The 21,251-nt window shown below is 44.5% G+C and overlaps 1 protein-coding gene across 3 annotated transcripts in view; it reads left to right on the forward strand.

The window, feature by feature from the left end:
* Positions 1-21,251, forward strand: part of SLC41A2 (solute carrier family 41 member 2) — a 107,479-nt gene that overhangs the window by 15,499 nt on the left and 70,729 nt on the right. For all 3 annotated transcript variants that reach the window (XM_053255493.1, XM_053255491.1, XM_053255492.1), the window contains exons 4-6: positions 888-959; positions 9,646-9,790; positions 15,475-15,621. In XM_053255493.1, the coding sequence (XP_053111468.1) occupies positions 888-959; positions 9,646-9,790; positions 15,475-15,621 (364 nt within the window). The remainder of the gene's footprint in view (positions 1-887; positions 960-9,645; positions 9,791-15,474; positions 15,622-21,251) is intronic.

Below are 21,251 nucleotides of genomic sequence, written 5' to 3' on the forward strand. Positions count from 1 at the left end.
ACTGCCACATTCTGTACCTACTGGAGTTTCCAGACTATGTACAAACGCAGCCCCACATAGAGCGCACTGCAGAAGTTAAGTCTGGAGGTTACCAGTATATGAGCCATTTTGGGAAGGGCGGTATATAAATCGAATAAATAAAATAAATAAAGAGGTACCACTGTTTTAAGCATCTCAAAAACCAGACGCAGCTGACGTATCAGCCTAAGCTGGTAAAAAGCCCCTCTGGCCATCGCCTCAACCTGAGATACCAGGGAGAGGTGTGGATTCAGAAGTACTCCCAGACTGCAAACTTCTTCTTTGGGGGTAAGGGTGAGCCCATCTAGAACAGGTAGATCAAAATTGTTTCTGGAGTTCTGATCCTGCACAATAAGTACTTCCGTCTTATCTGGATTCAGTCTTACTTTATTCTCCCTCGTCCAGGCCATTACTGCTTCCAGGCAGGCATTTAGGAAGGTTATGCCATCTCCTGATGATGTTGACACGACATAACACCCCGCACCAAATCCCCTGATGATCTCTCCCAGCAGTTTCATGTAGATGTTAGAGCATTGGAGACAGTATGGAGCCCTGAGGGATGCCATACGTAAGTTCAGATTTCAAAGAGCAACAGTCTCCAATCGACACCATCTGGAATCTGTCTGAGAGGTAGGAGTGGAACCACTGTAGTAAAACAGTGTCTCCCACCCCCAACACTCTCACAGCATGCAGTTGTGTAACTGTAAGAAGTCGTGGCATAGCCCTCCTATGCAGCAGCTTGGGAATGTGTTTTAGATGCCCACAGTGGGGCAGGCAGCTCAGAACCATATATGTTCAACTCTTCTGAACCCTACAAAGGCACTGCATTAATATTTTTCAGTTAAAAACACATTTGTTGCTTTTTATAGGTAAATGTTGGGAAAATGGATTCACCAATTGAGAAGTGGAATCTAATAATTGGTAATTTAGCCTTAAAACAGGTAAGGATTCACAAAAGCATCAAAGCCATTGCAAATCAACACATCCTTGTCACAGAAACATATTTACAGTGCTGTTATGCTCAAGAGTATTTAGGCTTTGTTTACATGAAATTTTTAAAAGTCTTTTCACATCTATATAAGTGTTGAATTGTATAGTCAGACTTGGAGAATTCTTTTCAAAAAATTTGTAACACAAGTTCACAAGCCTCTGTGGAACATGCATGTGTTTCATGTGCCCTGCAGTACACTGGAAGAGTTATTTTTTCACATTGTCTGTGTGGTTTTTTTTAGTATCTACTTTTCTTAACATACAGCTTTGAGGCCTGTTCTGAAATGAATACAATATGAACTATTGGTATTGTGTCTCATTACATGTATGCTTAGGCACAAACCCATATATTTTATGTGTACTCCGCATACAAGCCATTCATTCAGCCCCACATTTGACAGCTTCCTTGTGATTTTGGCCTTACAGGGTAGCAGAGGGCGTTTTATTTTTTTCAAAATTGGTGTCTGCCTTCGAATGTTTTGTTGGAGGTCCCAAATGTGGGAAGGATGAATTCAGTCACCTGAGATGAGTGCTTTGGAATTTGCAGCCCAGTCCTATGCATGTGTACTCAGAAGTAAGCACCACTGAATTTGTTGGGAATTTTCCCCATGTAAGTGTATATAGGATTGCAGACTTGCAGAGCAATGACATCACAGATACCACCTTTCATGGACTTAAAGCCACAAAACATTGGAAATAGCCCATAGACCACTCCCCATTCCCTCCACAGGGGTGTGTGTGTGTGTGTGTGTGTGTATGCATGCATGTAGGTGCATGTACATATATGTTTGAGCATGTGTGCACAAAAAACATATATGAAGACATAAGGAATGAATGTTGGAGAACAGTTTGATTTACTAATGTTGCAGGGCTGTTCAGGTTTTTGTGCACCTTTGGAATGCTTCCGAGGCACTCCATAAACTAGCATTCTGTTCATCCTCCCCACCTGTTTCCCCCACTTAATTACTTAGTACCAGGATTTTATTCACCTCAGAAACCTGTTCCTTATAATCTATCTGGGTTTCAAATTTTGGGGGGAAACAAACAAAAGGTGGCTGACATGTGCAGTGTAAGGGCTCTGCAGGGTTCTGCTGCATTAAATGCAATGGCTGATGCTTACATGCAATGGATGACATGTTCCATAGCATAACATGGGTGGTGCAGACCTGCCCGCACCATTGCAGTGTTCTAACACATATGGGATAATAGTAAGTAGTATACTAGTAAAAACAATGCAAGTAGTAATGCAACCTGCAATTGCACAAGGGTGAGCTGTACTGGAACATCCCTCTTGTGCAGTCGTGTTACTGTGTGTGTTAGAACCCTGCAACGGCATGGGCAGGCCTGTACTACCTGCATTACTCTGCAGAACATGACAGCCACTGCATTTGAGCTTTGCTCCCACAACAGAGAAAGCTGGTTGTTAATTCATGTCTTCTTTCTACAGCTAAGTGGTGCAGATGAAATTGTAGTAGCAGCAGCAGCAGCAGCAGCAGCAGCAGCAAATAATTAATTAATTGATCAGTCAATTAATTAATAAGATAATCTTTCAATATACTATATTTTAGGTACTATACAGATCAGTAAAAATAATGCTCAGATTATATCAGTGCCCTTTGTGGAAGCTGGAAGTAGGGAGAGTTGTTAGCCCTAGAACGAAGGACCTCTCTCTTCTGGGTGTGGAGAAGACAATTTTCCCCTTTGCTAAGCAGCGCCTGGTTTGCATTTGACTGGAAGACTACATGTGTGAGCACTGGAAGATCTGGAAGTGATCCGTTGTCATCATGAGAAATGGGTTACTGCACCTGCGCAAGGACCTTTGGGATGGTTAAATTAGCTCCTCTCATGTGCCCCTCCCTGCCGTGCACGTGCTCCGTGCCTTTCCTTTTCCTGGCAGTCGGGCACCATTTTGTCTCAGTTTCTTTTCGACCGCTGATGCGTTGAGACCTGTGGTTTATTGCTCCTCAGTTTATAGAAAAGAAAACGTTACTTCGGACAGATATTTCAGTGTTTTGGACTTCAGACTGTGAGTTGAGTATTCTTAGGATTTTGGACGTTGGACTTGGTTGTTACGGTTCCACGGCTTTGCCGTTGGAGAAGACATGGCTGAGAGGAAAAAGACTACATTTAAGCATTGCTCTCAGTGTAGGGCTAAACTACCCTTGACTGATGAACATGATCTCTGTTTGCTCTGCTTGGGTGAACAACATATCCCAGCTTCTTGTAGGATTTGTAGATCCTTTTCGTAGCAGACTTTAAAGAATCGCTCATTGCGCCTCATGGCAGCACTGTATAGAGATGCTCTGCATCCGCCGACACTGAGGCTGGAGTCGACACCAATCTCAGGATCAACACCAAGGCCAACATCTACCTTCTTGGTGTCCAACCCAGGGTCTGTGCGTGCACAGTCTCAAACCCTGAGGGATAATCTCGAGGAAATTGTGTTCAAGAAACCCAAGTCTACCAACACTGGGCATAAAAAGTGTAAGCGACATCGTGCTACATCGGATAGTGAATGACTGCCTCCGAAAAAGCAGAAGTTGAAGTTGACCAACTGGTTGAGGTCGAGGACACCTTCACTGTTGGCAGTCCAGTATCAACCATCTTTACTGTCGACAGACCCGTCGATACCATCCTCTACTGTAATGCCCTCTGGGCCATTTGTCCCACCATCAGCATCGACACATACGGTGACATCGACACTTCCGTCATTACATTACTTGTCACAGCAAGTTTTACATTGACATCAACGCTGATTATTTCGGTGCCATCGACATCGGTCGCGCTCCCGACTTTGAGTCGTCCTTCATTACCAAAGTTAGCACCCTTCACCATGCTCTAACAACTTCTCCAAGGGCTACCATTGTTCCACAACTGTACAAACCATTGACTATTTCTCCAGCTAGAATGCTGCTGAAATCTCCATTGTTGCTGTTCAATACCAATGATGATGCCCTCTTGGATCAGGGGTCTGCGAAATCCCTACTGAACGTATTGGATTCCTCCACAAGTATGCTTTCTGGTTCCACATTTCAAGGTTTCCTGACTGGCGGTTTGGACATGGAGGCTGATGGAGAAGAAGATGTGCCTCCAAGGACCCCATCAATGTCCCCTTTCAGAACAGGAGCCAGGTCTTCATCTTTTCAAGCACCGACGGTAGTCCCACCTGCTAAAATTCAATGTGGAAACCAATGTCTACATTCGTTCCCCTCAACAGAATGTGCCTAAAAAAGACCCCATTCATGCATGTGGTTTTCGTCATAACTTCTCACTGGTGCCATAATCAGATTGGCCAGTTGTGGAAGACGCAACGCATGCTTCAAGGCCTTATTCTGCATCAACCAGTGGGGACCATTCAGCAATGAGTATTTCCGGTTCAACCTCTGGTGCCTTTACCTCCTAGACCCACTGGGGCTCCGGTGGTTGTAAGCCAATGTGTTGAAACTACACCAGTGCCATTGGAAATGCCCCTGGCACCTGCGGAGCCACCACCTCAAGTTCCTGTTGTGCTCCTTGGAGGAGTTCCAGATCTGCTTCCACCCACCTTCCCAGCGGAGCTACTGACCCCGGTAGAGCCCATGGAGTCCTCTGATGACTCGTATAACTCTTCGGAGTCCTCGGATACTGACACGGAAGGGGAGGATGGCTCCCGACAAAATCCTTCAGATGCACCTTCGGACGTTCCTCCGAAGCCATCCACTTCTCCAAAAGAAGAACTGAAATCATACACCAAAATGATTCAGCAGATGGCGGAAATGCTGGGTCTAGAGGTCAAGTGCCCTACTACTGACCCCGAAGACCTCATATACAAAATGATGGCAGCTGTACAATCCATGCAGCCTATTGCTCTGCCCATGTTGCTGGTTATTACTAAAGCGGCTAAAACTGCATGGGAAGTATTGCAAACATCCACACCTATGTCAAAACGTTTAGAGATTCTGTACCGCATACAGGACGATGATAATTCCTACTTATTGAAACATCCCGTCCCAAACTCCTTAGTTATAGGCTGCGCATTTTCTAAGTCTGGGCAACGACATACTACCCTTCTGACAAAGAGGGTTGGAAACTCGATGGCCTTGGGCGCCATGTCTATTCCACTGCCAGCCTTTCTATTCACATAGCGAATTATGCAGCCTGCATGTCCCACTATAATTATTGTCTCTGGGACTACTTGCGCAAAGACTTTATCACATTGAAGCCAGAGGACTTTGTTAAGAAATTTGAAGAAATGCTTAATAAGTCAGGTGACCTCACCAGGCAATAATTCAGCACTTTCAAACACTTGGTGGAGACTGAGTCTAAAACAATGTTTCCCTCAGGTGCAGGCGCGGGCTGTGAATGCACCTACGGGGGGGTGGGGTGGCGGCAGGCAGCTTCTTTAAGTGTAAACGGAGCTGGTTCTCCGTGCCGCCCAGCAGCCCCCGCGGCAGGGAATCGCCTCCGCCACTCACCTGGCTGCTGGTGGGGGCTCGCCTCCGTGGGAGCCAGGTAAGTGGCGGAAGCGATTCCCCGCCACGGGGGCTGCTGGGCAGCATGAAGCACCGGCTCGGTTTACACTTAAAGAAGCCCCCCGCCGCCCCCCCGGAGGCGCGTTCATGGCCCGCGCCTGCTCAGGTGTCATGCCTGGTTACGATCTACTACCACATTGCATAATGACATGAAAGACTGGATTGAGCATCTTCCATTTGATGGGAAGCGCCTTTTTAGTGAATCCACGGATGCAATGATGGAAATGCTTAAAAAGCTGAAATTTACAGCGAACAGTTTTTCAACTGCTGCTGCCTTGACCCAAGGCTCCTCCCGTTACCGGACCTATAACCTTTCAACATTCCGGTTTCAAGTACCAGGATTGCAAAGACTATAGGAGGCCTTTTAAACCTTATCCCAAAAAAAGAAAAAGTGGGGGGGAGAGCTGTGCCCAAAGAAATAAGAACCAAGGCCCTTATACTGGCAAGGACAGTATCAAACAGTCTCTTTGATCTCGGAGACTGTCCACCGCTTGCACTATCATCACCGGCCAAAGCCTTAAACACCAATATACTGGCCATCAATGGCATACTTTTGATAACAACTTGTTTGCCACCTAGTGTCATCAGGTTGTCCAGTCATGCTTCGGCATGGCACCAAATAACATCCGACCAATGGGTCTTAAGAATTATCAACACTTTTTATGCTGTCGAATTCATGGTTTTGCCAAGTTTCAAGGGTGTGAAAACCACTCCCTCGAACCCCAGCCCTGTGGCAAGAAGTGCATGTTTTGTTGGGGAAAGGTGCGATAGTACCGGTGTGGTGGACAGACCGACTGAAGGGATTCTTTTCATGCTATTTCCTCGTCCCCCAAAGGGACAGAGGACTCAGGGCGATTATGGATCTCTGCAGCCTGAATCAACATGTGGATACACACAGGTTCCATATGACAACGTTGCAGGCAATTCTTTTGCTCCTAGCCAAGGAGGAGTGGCTTGCTATGTTAGATCTCAAGGACGCTTACTTTCATATCAAAAATCAGGACAACCATTGGAAGTTCTTGAGATTTGCAATAGGAAATTTAGCATTCCAGTACAGAGTTCTGCCCTTCGGCTTAACAACAGCGCCGAGAGTCTTCACAAAGTGCATGTCAGTGATCATAGCTTATCTATGAATGCGAGAGATCACTGTATTTCCGTACCTGGATGATTGGTACACTGCGACAAATCAAAATTGGAATCTTAGATCCAGTACACCCTATGACTACTGAAAGACTTGGGAGTTCAAGTCAGTTGGACCAAATCCAAACTCCAACCAGCCAGATCGATAGATTTTCTAGGGGCTGTCTTGGATACTCAAACGAAAAGAGCCTATTTGCCTCTGGACAGGTACCAGCAAATCTACGCACTTGTGTGCCTCTTTGAGGATCATCCCCAACAACAAGCTGATCAGATCCAAAGGCTGCTCGGTCTAATGGTCTCATGCAGAGTTACGGTTCTCCACACTTGACTGTGAATGCCTCATCTTCAGTTGTGGTACCTACGCTCATTCCGCCTGAACATCGACAGTCAGGGGATGCTGCTGGACATTCCCCCACAAGTTCTAAAGTCACTGAGGGAGAACCTTTTGAACAGAGTGGCTTTTGATCCTCCAACTCGATGTACTGTGTCATGACAGACGCCTCTCTGACAGGTTGGGGAGCCCATTGTGGAGCCCATCAGGTTCAGGGTCTGTGGACAATGCAAAAACAAAGTATGCACATCAATTTCTTAGAACTGATGGCAGTTTACTTCAAAACATGATTGTGCATTTACAAATGGACAATACCACAGCGATCGCCTATGTATACCAACAGGGCAGCATGGTGTCGTGCTCCGTGTGTGCACTGAGCATCCAGTTGTGGAATTGGTGCATATCCAACAATGTTTATCTTGTTGCCATCCACATCAAGGGACTGGAAAACGTCCTGGTGGACGAACTCAGCAGGGCTTTCAGGAACCAGCAGCATCATGAGTGGGAACTGAAACAATTGTGCCTAGATTGTTTGATAGAAAGATGGGGCATTCCTCAGGTGGATATGTTTGCTTTGACCACAAACAAGAAATTTCAGTGGTTTTGTTCTAGAGCAGGCATTGGGCAAGGGTCTCTGGGGGATGCTTTTCAGCACCACTGGGGGAAAGGCCTCCTCTATATGTACCCCCCTCAACATCTGATCAACAGAGTGGTAGGCAAGCTAATACAAGACAATGAAAGAGCTATTTTAGTTGCACCATTGTGGCCTCACCAGCCATGGTTTGCGTCGCTACTCAGACTGACGGGGAATGACTATTGTCACCTTCCACTGGACCCCGATCTATTATCGAGAGATGGGGAGGGGGATATATTGCATCCATCCCTTCGGACGTTGCAGCTATTGAAAAATATCATTCTGAACTCTCGTCGGGCCTCCACCAGGAGGAGTTACATGAGTGAGTGGAAGCACTTCATAATTTATGCAAGAGGGCATGGGTTCCACCCGTTCAAGGCCTCTACTAGTCAGATCTTGTTATACTTAACTAGCCTGAAATAAGCGGGCTTAGCTAATGTGTCTCTGTGGGTCCACCTGGTCGCTATTTCGGCAAAGCATAAAGGCTAGCAAGGTCATTCTACCTTTTTACATCCAATGTGCAAGAAGTTCTTGTGGGGCATTAGTAACCTTTACCCCCCAATAAGACACCCTACTGAACAGTGGAGCCTATCTCTAGTTTTGGCCTCCCTGATGGAAGCCCCCTTTGAACCACTTTGTGAGGCAAGTTTACATTACTTGACCCTCAAAATCATCTTTCTAATTGCTATCTCTACTGTCTGGAGTGTAAGTGAACTAGCTGCCTTAAGGGCGGATGTGCCTTATACACAATTTTATCCTAATAAAGTGATTATGTGAACTGACTGCTTTCTTACCAAAGGTAGTGACTGACTTCCACTTGAATCAGAACATAGTGCTTCCATCCTTTCCCCCCCCAAGAGCCTAAAATGCGATTGGAGAAAGCATTGCATTCTCTAGATGTAAGGAGGTGCCTTCTGTATTATCTAAAAGGAATGGAATGTATTAGACAAACTAAGATGCTCTTCGTTTTATTCAAAGGCAAAAATAAGGGCCTGTCTGTGTCTAGACAAAGACCGTCACATTGGTTAGTGGAGCTCATTTTCTTAATGTATAAGTTACAGAATCAACAACCTCCCAGGCTGATAAAGGCGCTCTCCATGGGAGCATATGCTACTTCTACTGCACATTTATCTGGTCTTCAATTCAAAGACATATGTGTGGCATGGTCTACACACTTTCCTTTTATAAAGCACTATGCCATAGACTTACATATGGCAGCTTTGGAAGAGAGGTACTCAAGAGTTCTTCAATAGTGGGTGAAACGGCTGCACCCTTTGCCATGGAGGTAAAAGCTGGCTAGTCACCCATTTCTCATGATGACAACGGATCACTTCCAGATAATCAGGTTGCTTACCTTATGATCTGGAGGTGATCTGTTGTCAGTCATGAGACCCACCCGTACCTCCCCGCTGCAGCATTTTAGGAACAAGACTGACTTACCTGCTTGGTCACTGGATCAGACAAGGTGTGGATCATCAGACAGATCTCCAAGAAACTGAGACAAAATGGCACCCAACTGCCGGGAAAAGGAAAGGCATGGAGCACGTGCATGACAGGGAGGGGCGCCAGAGAGGAGCTAATTAATCCACCCAGAAGGTCCCTGCGCAGGCGCAGTATAACCCATTTCTCATGACTGACAATGGATCACTCCCAGATCATTAGTTACAGGTAAGCAACCTGTTTATATTCCCCTTAGGTAGGGGATGAGGCCAATCTGGGAAGAGCACCTGCATGCTTGCATGCAGAAGGTTCCAAGTTCCCTCCCTGGCATCCTGGGAGAGATTCCTGCGTGCAACCTTGGAGGAGCCGCTGCCAGTCTTGGTAGACAATACTGAGCTAGATGGACTAATGATCTGACTCAGTATAAGGCAGTTTCCTATGTTCCTGTGGAGGGGCGGGCCCTGGGTTTCCATCTGCTGGATAGTTGCTGAAGCTTGCTGGCTGCTAATATTAGTTTTGTATATCAGAATGTTTATCCAGGGGCAAACGTTTCTAATGCTAATTAATTCTTTATTTTGTAGGTGCAAGCAACAGTAGTTGGTTTTTTGGCAGCTGTAGCAGCAGTTATATTGGGCTGGATTCCTGAGGGCAAATACCGCCTTGATCACTCTATCCTTCTGTGTTCTAGCAGTGTAGCAACCGCCTTCATCGCCTCCCTTTTACAGGGTAAAAGAAACATTCTGTTGTAAATATTTGTTCAAATGCAAATGCCATGAATTTTGACTTTACAGAAATTTTGCATTGTTTCTGCTGCAGGAGCAGCTTGTTGCCCTTTGCCACTGGAGGCGAAGGCAAAGTGCTGCCCTGTTCCCCTCGCTGGGCCCAGTCTCCCTAGACCGCAGCCCAGCACTGATGCTGCCCTGCCCCCTTGCCATCCCCTCCTCTGCCTCATCAACCCTGTCACCACCCTTTCTTAGCCCTCCACCAGGCTGGCCTCACCTTCTCCCTGCTCTTTGAAGATCTAGCTGCAGCTTTGCCTGCTGGCCTCTTCCAGCACCAGCACCTCCTCCACTGTATCCTCAGCTTTCTGGTTGTCACCTACATGGCCTCATGACAGAGCCACACCTCTTCCGCGGTACATAAAGTGTCGGATTAAAGGAGAGGCGGAGTAGGCATTTGCCTACAGCGGCAAAATTTGAGGAGCAGCAAATTTTGCCGCCACTCAGATTTTGCCACCCCTCTCTGGGGGCAGCTACTGTGACGGTGGGGCAGGAGAATGTCCCCACTTTTACGCTTAAAAAAAACCAATGCCGCTCGCAGCGGTGGCAGTAGCTGCGAGAAGGGAGGGCGAGCGGGATGTTTCCCCATTTGCCCTCTAAAGAACGCCGCTGCCAGTGACTGCAGCTACAGGGAGGGTGGGTGGTGAGGAGGAGAAAAGCCCCCGCTCTTACCTTCAGCCTCGAAGGCTGAAAACGGGCTACACATCGGAGAGGATGTGCATTCACTCCGAGGAGGGGAGCTGGAAGGAGCTTGCTGCCCCCGACTTTCTCCTGCCATGCAGCTATGGAATTTTCAAAGGTAAAAGTAGGGGTTCTTCCCTCCTCACCCCCTCCCTGCAGCTGCCATGCCCCATCCCACCGCTGGCAGCAGCCGGCAGCAAGAGGGGAAACATTCCCCTCGCCCCCGCTTCCCTGCCGCCGCTGTGAGCAGCATTCAATTTTTTTAAAAAGGTAGAAGGGCTGCAAAATCCTTTTTGCTTATGGGAAGCAAAAGGCTTACTCCGTGCCTGTGTACATAGATGGCACAGTGTTTGGCCATTGGTCAGTTGTGTTCTACCAATGTGCTAGCTAGCCAGAAGTACCTAAACAGAAATTATGATATATTCCTGGTAGTGCTGATTTTGAATAAGGAAATCTCATTAAAACCTATAATCTTGGATCATTGTTGCAGATTGTTGCAGTTCAGACAATCCGCTGAAAGAAAATAGGAGGGAACTGGAGGTTCCCAATGAGCACGTACTCCCAGTGCAAGCCACAGGAACTTTTCCAGACACGGATTTTAGCTCGCATCTCCCCCGGAATGGAGGGTGCGAGTTCACATATCAGCCAGATTTACTCCGAAGTTGCAGCGGGCTATCAGTGACCTATTGTGAAACACACAATTCTGGTTTCCTCCTAATTAGGGCTTCACATGCTAGCTTAGCCCGAATTATATCAGGGATTAAAAAAATCCTCTATTTGTGGCAACTCTTTCTTGAAAAAACCCCAAGATTTCTGGTATGCCCTAACACTTCTCCGCGATATGTGGAGGGGCCATTGCCAATAACTCGGCTTTTTTCAAAACTCGCACTTTCATGATTTTTAAAGATATATATATATATATATATATATATGCCTTTATATATATTTGCTGGGTGGATTTGCAGAATCCCAGGTGTCAGCAGAGGGTGCTGTTTGGCAACTTGTCTTATCGATCTTCAGCAAGGCTAAATGAAGGGGAGTTGGACAGTTGTGTTCTTTATTGTCTGTCCTTTTGAGTGATTTGCAATTGTGACTGCTTGCCCGGGGGCGTGTTGTGACAGACTGGTAAAATCCTGTGAAGTTTTTCTAATTCTTTTCCCCTCTCACACACATTCCTGAGTAAAAGCAAGCACGAATGGGAATACAAAATGTAGGCTTTTTCTGTTGTTCCAAGCCTTCATGCTTTCCGGCCCTCTAACTAAGGCAGGAGGTGACATGAGGTGATGAAGGTAGTAATGAAGGCAAGTTCATTAAAAAATCAGCAAAGATTTGGGTCAGATTCGGCAGATTTGGGTTAAGCATTCTGTTGTTTTGATTAGTCAATCTTGCAGAACACCGACTGTCAAACTAACCAAAAAAAAATTAATAATGAAGGGAAGCATCTCTCGCCTCCTTCTCTGGGATGTAATTGGTTGGAGAAAAAACCTGAAGCAAGCTGTGGGAATGCACACAGGAAAAGGATCTGCTGCGAATGCAGAGAGGAGCCAACCTTATGTGAACAATCCATCTAATCTCCCAAATTAACCAGCTGCAAAGCAGATTTGCTCTTTGTATACCCATGTCTGGATAACTCCCAGGTTGTACGCGTTCCATGTTGTCGGAACCTGCCAATGTCAGGTGGACAATGTCGGGTTCCTTCCATTGCCCAACGTTCACCCAATCTGTAATGGAGGGTTGAAGTGGGGCAGAGAATGTTGGGCAGTGGAGGGAACCCGATATTGGTAAGTTCAGATGATGTGAAATGCACACAATTTTCAGCTCTCACTGAGTATGCTTGCTTGCCAGGAACCTTCGATTCTCTCCTACTTACGTTCCATGGGCCATCTCTACGTTTGGTGTAGTATTCCTTCTTTGCCTGTGAACTTGATCCTTCCTACTTATGAACTCATACTCTTAGCTTCTTTTATGCTAGCATTGTCTTGGTGGCCTCACCCTACCCCTTACTTGGCAAAACAACCTCAGTCACTGAAACAAGTATGTCATAGGAGAATCTGAAAAATAGCTTACTTAGTGTGGTGTGTATGTGTGAGACCCAGTTTTCACCAGACAAAACAATTATTAGACAGTTTCATGAAGTAGAAATGAAAACTTTTAAAAGAATTACAAACAAGAAGATTGTGGGTGGCGGGAATTGTATTGCTTAAGTGTTTCTTCATTGTTAGACTAGAATATGAACAATGTTTTTAATAAGAAGATGCAAATGATATCAGTGTACTAGGATAATTTCCTAACAGCCTTTGCATAGATATAATTAGGACACAGGACATAAAATACTGACACCTTCTTAAATCATAGCTTTGTTTTACTCTGATCTTCTCATCCAGCCACTTAGACACGTCGTGGCTTGCTGATTAGAAGCTAAAGGCTGCAAAATAAGTAATGGCTGGCATCCAGACTAGCCTTGTGCCAGTGCAAACATATTGTGCTAGCTCAAAGACATGGTTCATGGTAGTTCTGCAAAGACAGGAGCTTGTGTTTCCTATTAGTGTTGTGCTTGTGCAAGATGTATGCCGTGTTTCACATTTGTCGCGAAACCCCTTTGGTACCACTACTGGTTGTACAATTTCCTGCAGTGCTGCAGCTTCGTGCAGTTCTGCCGGGGGCTGATTAAGCTTTTTGCCGCCCATAGGCAAAAAGGCTTTTGCCACCGTTTTACGTTAAACAAAAAAGGTTTGCCTTTTTTCGCATAAGGCAAAGGGGGAGCTTTCTCCTCGCCCACTCCACCCTTGCTGCAGCAGCCGCTGCCCACAGAGAGGGGTGGCAAAATTTGAGGAGGGGCAAAATTTGCTGCTCTTCAAATTTTGCCGCCGTAGGCAAATGCCTACTCTGCCTCTCTGTTAATCCACCACTGAGTTCTGCAGACTTAAGTGCACGTGACATCTCTCATTGCTCTAGTTTACACTACTCTGGATCTAAGCCATTGTATCCTATATGTATTGATAGCACCTTAAAGTCAGTGAAGAATAACTAGTAATGAATGGAACTTAGTCCAGCAAAACTGGATTGCTATGTCAGAATGCTTACCTTTAAGCGGTTTCCTGGGTTTATAGTGGCCAGAATCCAGACGAATGTAGTGCTAATGTTATATGAGAAAATCCGTACCTTTAAGTGGTTTGCACCACTGCGCAATATTGCAAAACTGCTAGAAGAAAACCTTCTATGTGATGTATGAAATTGCACGAGAAGTAGTGGTGCTAGAGTAGAACTAGTTTGGAGCAGAGATTACTTTCTTCAGACAGTATCCTTACACCAGTACAGTAGTGTCCTTACACTAGTGTCCTTACACTAGTACAGCAGTGTGTTACACTAGTGCAACATTAGTCTAGATACTTGTCAGGGCATGAGCGGGGTGCAGGGTCTCCAGCGTGCTCTCCAAATGGCGGCCAGGCTCAATCAAGGACACGTGCGCTTCATGCGCTGCCACCTTCCTTGAGGGCACAGGTGTGGCGGTATAGTCGCCCGGTGATAATTGTGATGTCACAGCAAGGTGATGATGATGATGATGAATTCGATTTCTATAACGCCCTTCCAAAAATGGCTCAGGGCAGTTTACAGAGAAATAATAAATAAATAAGATGGATCTCTGTCCCCAAAGGGCTCACAATCTAAAAAGAAACATAAGATAGACACCAGCAACAGTCACTGGAGGGATGTTGTTCTGGGGGTGGATAGGGCCAGTTGCTCTCCCCCTGCTAAATAAAGAGAATCACCACGTTAAAAGGTGCCTCTTTGTCAAATTACTAGCAGGGGATCTGTGTGGGTTGCATGCAGCTACATAAAGGAGGGCTGGCCAGTGATGAGGGGCTGAGCTCGGAGGAGGGTGACAGGTGAGCAGTGCCCTGGGAGTCAAGTCAGCCAGACAAGCATGAGTAATCTTCCCTATCCACTCTTGAACCCCCCGAGGCCATGTAGACCTCCCTCTCTCTTGAATTGGGCAGAAGAGCAAGTGGAGAGCTGGGGAGAAAAGCGAGGAGAGCAGGTCTTGTGGTAGCAAGCATGACTTGTCCCCTTAGCTAAGCAGGGTCCACCCTGGTTGCATATGAATGGGAGACTAGGAGTGTGAGCACTGTAAGATATTCCCCTCGGGATGGAGCTGCTCTGGGAAGAGCAGAAGGTTTCAAGTTCCCTCCCTGGCATCTCCAAGATAGGGCTGAGAGAGACTCCTGCCTGCAACCTTGGAGAAGCTGCTGCCAGTCTGTATAGACAATACTGAGCTAGATGGACCAATGGTCTGACTCAGTATATGGCAGCTTCCTATGTTCCTATGGAAGTGGCCTCCCACAATCCTGTCCAGTATTTTTGTATTTAATACCTTTGGGCTGCTTTGCATTCAGAGCTCATAAGTACAGCTGCTTTTAATAGTGAGGAAGATGTTGGCCACTTCCAAACATCAATAAAAAGCTCTGGAGCAGTGCTCTCACAAGTTCAATTTTACTTTTGTTTTACACACACCAGCAGGCTTCTAAAGACTTAGGCTGTGGGACTCCTCCATGCTCTGCCTATACGGAGAACAGGGCCCTAACCTGATTTTTCTCAGCACCACTCATGGGCCAGCTCTTGCTTTCCATGAAAACTGATTTCTACTTTTCTGGTGAATGTTGTTTCTTTGCAGAAAGCAAGAGCTCATGAGCAGGTGATGCTAAGAAAATCACACTTGGACCATGAATTCCTGCTGTGAAAGGCTTCAGAAGCCTGCTGGTGTTTTTGGAAAGAGAATAAAATCATGCTTGGAACAGCAACAGTGCTTTTTATTGCTGCTTGGAAGTGGTGCCACTGTAAATTAAATAACAATACAGCACTGATCTGAAAACAAAAAACAAAACCTCTACAGTTTTCCTGTTTGGAATTGCAGCATGAGACTGACATGCTTTCTCCTTAAAATTGCTGCAGGAATAATAATGGTTGGAGTTATAGTTGGATCAAAGAAGACGGGCATAAATCCTGACAATGTTGCAACACCAATTGCTGCAAGTTTTGGAGACCTTATCACTCTTGCCATACTCGCTTGGATAAGTCAGGGTCTTTATGATTGCCTTGGTGAGTATCTTTCAAAAGATTTATGTTGTGTTGAAATGTTTAACTGAATTTAAAATATCATAACCTTTTTCAGTATCATGGAACATATGTATACTTTAAGACAAGGAGTAACTAAAGAAGAATACTTGTACTTAGAAATAGAATTCGTAATCTGACAGAGTGGGGAATATTTGTGCAAAATTAGCTTGTTATCATGCTTTTATTGTGTTGAAAGTTTCCTAAACATTCATCTTATTCCTTGCCATTGCTAGGGCCATAGTTCAGTGGTAGGACATCTTCTTTGCATGTAAAAGGTCCTAGGTTCAGGCCCTGTCGTCTCCAGGGCCTTTCTCAGATGGCGGGCTTAACTGCGGAATTAAGCTTGGTAAAGTAGAGCGAGTTAAGAGGTGATATATTAGCTGCATATAAGTGAAATGAAGACAATCTGTTCACATAGGGCTGCTTTAATAGGATTCCTGTGGGATATTTCCAAATTTTTTCCATGCACCGTTCAAGTCCATGCAGTGTAACCCACTCCCAGTGGTACTTTATGGTGAACATAGGGAGGTTTCTCTTAAAGCCTCACTTTTTGCTTTAAAAAAAAAAACAAAAAAAACCCCAAAACACACACTTGGTGATCTTGCGGAACATCATATGTACTCACCCCGTCTGGGTGCGAGTGCATACAATGTTTCACAAGATCACCAAACAAATCTTTTTTTTAAACAAAAAGAAAAAAGCGAGGCTTTTAGAAAAGTCTACTTGAGTTCACCATAAAGTACCTCTGGGAGTCAAACAGAGTCAGGAGGCTTTTCAAAAGGAAACAAACAAAAAAAAGAGATCAATTTTATTAAAAGAGGAAAACAAAACGCACCATGCGGGTGCATAGAACGATGTTCCGCAAGATCACCAAGCTAATGTGTTTAATTTGGGTTTTTTGAGTGAGGCTTTAAGAAAACACGCTCTATCAGCATGGCCCCTCCATACATCTTAGAAGAAACATCAGTGTAAATTGGATATATCAAAGTATCCCTAAAAGCCACAGAAAAAAGTGGAACTTTTTAGCGCAGAGATAATGCGGGCTAAGCTTCAATGCACATGCAATGTGCAGGGGGAAACCCAAATCGTGTATGGAGTGCTCCACGATATCTTGCATGGACTTCGACATAAATCCACCCATTGTCTGAACACACACCTGCCCTTCCCGTGGCAAAGCAAAGTAAAATTGCCATCTGGGAATGGCCCAGGTAGGGCTGGGAAAGACTCCTGCCTGAAACCTTGGAGTAGCCACTGCCAGCCAATGTAAACAATACTGAGCTAAGTGGACCAATGGGCTGATTCACACAATCAGTCGGTTTATTGCAGTCCATAAACTAATAATAATAATAATAATAATAATTCAGCCGTCCCAGGTCCTTGGGAAGGACTCGATGTCTGGATAAAACAAATCAGTCAATAACACCTGTCTGACTGTGTAAACAAGAAATAATAATACAAAGATCTACAAATTGAAATTGAAAGGCTGTGGCAGAAGAAGACCAAAATAATCCCAGTGGTAATTGGCACCCTAGGTGCAATTCCAAAACAACTTGAAGAGCACCTCAACACCATAGGGGCCACAGAAATCACCATCAGCCAATTACAAAGAGCAACTTTACTTGGAACAGCCTATATTCTGCGACGATATCTATAATAACCAACAGTATTGATGATAAAATTCAGCCATCCCAGGTCCTTGGGAAGGACTCGATGTCTGGATAAAACAAACCAGTCAATAACACCTGTCTGACTGTGTAAATAATAATTAATAATAATTAATAATAATAATTAACAATAATAAAAATCTTTGAAAATCTGTAGATTATATCTGTAGATAAAATTCAAAGATCTACAAACTGAAATTGAAAGGCTGTGGCAGAAGAAGACCAAAATAATCCCAGTAGTAATTGGCGCCCTAGGTGCAATTCCAAAACACCTTGAAGAGTACCTCAACACTATGGGGGCCACAGAAATCACCATCAGCCAATTACAAAAAGCAACTTTACTTGGAACAGCCTATATTCTGTGGCAATGTCTATAATAATAACAACAATATTGATAATAAAATTCAGGCATCCCAGATCCTTGGGAAGGACTCGATGTCTGGATAAAACAAACCAGTCAATAACACCTGTCTGACTGTGTAAAATAATTATAATTATAATAATTATTATTTAATAAAGAACAGTAATAGTTACATCACCAGAAATGGCAGTAAGATACCAAACAGTACAATTTGTATGTTCCAGACATTAAAAAACCCCAAGGCAACCCCCGCCCCATGGCTACAAAACTGTTCTTCTGTCATACATCAGTTTAGAAGTTGTTCCCTTCTTCCAACAGCAACTGACAAGGATTTAGCCACTGCTAAGGTTACCCTTGATATTTTATCTATTAGTGGACTGACTCGGTATAAAGCAGCTTTCTATATCCCTAACGTATACTGCCTGTTGGCAATTGTAAGAGGATGATAGGTTTGTAGTGTTCCATTGGGTGATCTGGATTACCTATGACTACAACACATATTTATATATTGCTTTTCAATCAAAGTTTTTAAGGTGGCTTACACAGAAAAATAAACATAAATAAAATGGTTCCCTGTCTCCAAAGGACTCACAATCTTAAAAACAAAAACATAAGGTAGACGCCAGCAACAGCCACTGTTACCTCAGATTGTATTTCCTTTGGTGAATGAGGAAATTGCTCCTAGATTGGCAGCAGGACCTTCCATAAGTGTCGAATCTTCTGTTGAGGGTGAAGTAGTGCTGGGAAACAGGGATTTATTGTGCTCACAAATAATGTATATACCTAAATTTGCCTTGTTTCTCCCCAAACCTCTCTACTTGTTTCAATAAGCATTGATTGATTGGGTCAAGTTGGTGTCGACTCTTAGCGACCACATAGACAGATTCTCTCCTAGTATGGTTTAATAGCATGCTAAAAATGAACTTAGGCTTGCTATTAGCAGTGATGTGGGTTTTCCAGAACATTTTGAATTGGAAATATTTTCTGTGGAAAATGACAATTTTGATAATTTGCATTAAAACTGCATAATTTTCTCAGAAAAAAATTACCATGCAGACTTTTCCAACACCCTGAGTAGGCTATGATTTGATTGGGCATGTTGTTTTGCAGTGATGTGGGGTAGCAGATTTTCTGTGGAAAGGTTTGGGAATGGAAATTCTTCTGTTCTTGAAAAAAATTCCATGGGAAATTTTCTAGCTCACATTACTAGATCCTACAATATCGCTATATTTCCATCTAAATGGGACATCTCCATGTACATTTTGTACATTCTTCATTTTAAAAGAACATTATCTCAATATTTGCATAAACAAACTTCTTTGCCAAAACGTTGGTGAACATGTGGGAACTCTGACAGGATGCTCTGATCCAGTGTTGCTTCAGTGCTAATACACTCCTGCAAATGAAAAAAAGATTGAGGTCAGATTATGAACAATATGTGCCAGTCCAAATTTACAGAGACAATGTGAAAGAAAAAAGTGCAGAAACAGCTCTTGTTGCCCTGAGACAGAAGAGGTGAGAGGTAAAGCATGGGTAGAGAAGAAAAACTTCTTCACTCTGCCCAAAGGTGCTGTAATTGACAGTCTATGGAACAGAGAACAGAGTAAAAGAGCTTTCTGTTATCCTTTGGACTTGGTCAAGGACAAGGCACTACTTCCAGGAAATCCCCCCCCCCCCCGGAAATATAAGGGTAGAATGAATGCACAATATAATGAAAATAGCACAAGCTAGTAAGTACTTCCAGGAACTTCCCCCGCACCCCCAGAAATAGAAGTGTAGACTGGATGCACAATACAATGAACATAGCACAAGCTAGTAAATACTTCCAGGACCCTATGAGGAGAGCTGGTCTTGTGGTAGCAAGCATGACTTGTCCCCCTAGCTAAGCAGGGTCCACCCTGGTTGCGTTTGAATGGGAGACCACATGTGAGCACTGTAAGATATTCCCCTCAGGGGATGGAGCTGCTCTGGGAAGAGCAGAAGGTTCCAAGTTCCCTCCCTGGCATCTCCAAGATAGGGCTGAGAGAGGTTCCTGCCTGCATCCTTGGAGAAGCCGCTGCCAGTCTGTGTAGACAATACTGAGCTAGATAGACCAATGGTCTGACTCATTATACGGCAGCTTCCTATATTCCTATGACCCGCCTCGCCCAGAAAGATAAGGGTAGACTGGATGCACAATGCATTGCAAATAGCACAAGCTAGTAAGTAAGCCCAATCCAGCCCCAGCCCAGCATCCCTCCAGTGGCTGCTGTTGGTGTCTACCTTATGTTTCTTAGATTGTGAGCCCTTTGGTGACAGTCTTATTTATGCATTATTTATTTTTCTGTGTAAACCACTTTGAGAACTTTGGTTGAAGAGTGGTATATACATAGTAGTGGTAGTAGTAGTAGTAGAAGTAGTATAGTGGATTATATGAAAAACAGCTGATGCAAGCACTCCCCTTTTTTCAAAATAATTATGTGCAGGTAGGGGAAAGGAATACAAAAGACTATTTTTCAAGTTTGTTTTTTGGCGGGGGCAGAAGGTTGAAACTGAGATTAAACTGTAACTGTGAAATCACCTGAATGTCATCACCCTGCTATTAAGTTTCGGCTTTTTCTTCTGGGAAATTACTGCTGTGCAACTATAGTTAAAGTGACTTTGCTAGCTGCTCTTGGCTTATCTCTCAAAGGTAGGCAAGACAGTAGTCCTGTTCATAGAAATAACACTTAGAGCCCTTTCTCATGATCGTGTGAGAGGGCTTCAGGACAGGCGGCGGGGAAGGCAGCAAAAGCTCGCCTTCCCCACAGACAATCTGGCTGTCGGGTCTGGAAGGGTCAGGGTGCACAGATCACATGCCAGATGGTCCATTGATTCCCCCGGCAGCGTGGAACTCCCCTGGAACTCCCACGATGTGGGATACTCCTAGTGATGGGCGGGTGCCAGTCAGTCTTGCAGTCTCAACTGAAAGCAGCCTACATTGCCACATGATCACATAATGGGGAAACACCCCGTTTACATCTGCTCCCTTACACCCAGTCCCTCAACCTCGTTTAAGAGGCAGGTTTCAAAATGGGGTGAGGCAGCACTGGCCTGCCAGGATCGGGCTCAATCAGTGGCGATTCTCATGTGCAGCCTAACCCAGGTTGGGTGTCCCTAGCCCGGGTTAGACTGCATGTGAGAACAGCCTCTTAATATTTTTTTAACACCACAGAAGGAGTCTTGTTTTCAAACATGACCCAAAATCTGCTGCTGTCAGCCTTCTTGGCCCAGCTGGACTGGTGTGGAACCAATGAGTTTCTATGTACCTCAGCTCCATATATATATTTATTTATTTTTCATAATTTCACACCGCCCAAAACTTGCATCTCTGGGCGGTTTACAACAAGAGTAAAAGTAAAACATTAATTAAAAACAAAAACAAAAAAATTAAAAGCAAGAAATTTAAAATACAATTTAAATTTTTAAAACAATATTTTAAAAACAACATTAAGACAATCAAAACAATATCAGTCTGGGTGAAGAAATGCATCTTTAGAGACTTTTTAAAAGATGTCAGAGATGGGAAGGCTCCTATTTCACTAGAGAGCACATTCCAAAGCCTTGGG

This window comes from Hemicordylus capensis, chromosome 5 (genome assembly GCF_027244095.1).
Source record: "Hemicordylus capensis ecotype Gifberg chromosome 5, rHemCap1.1.pri, whole genome shotgun sequence".
Taxonomy (NCBI): Eukaryota; Metazoa; Chordata; class Lepidosauria; order Squamata; family Cordylidae; genus Hemicordylus; species Hemicordylus capensis.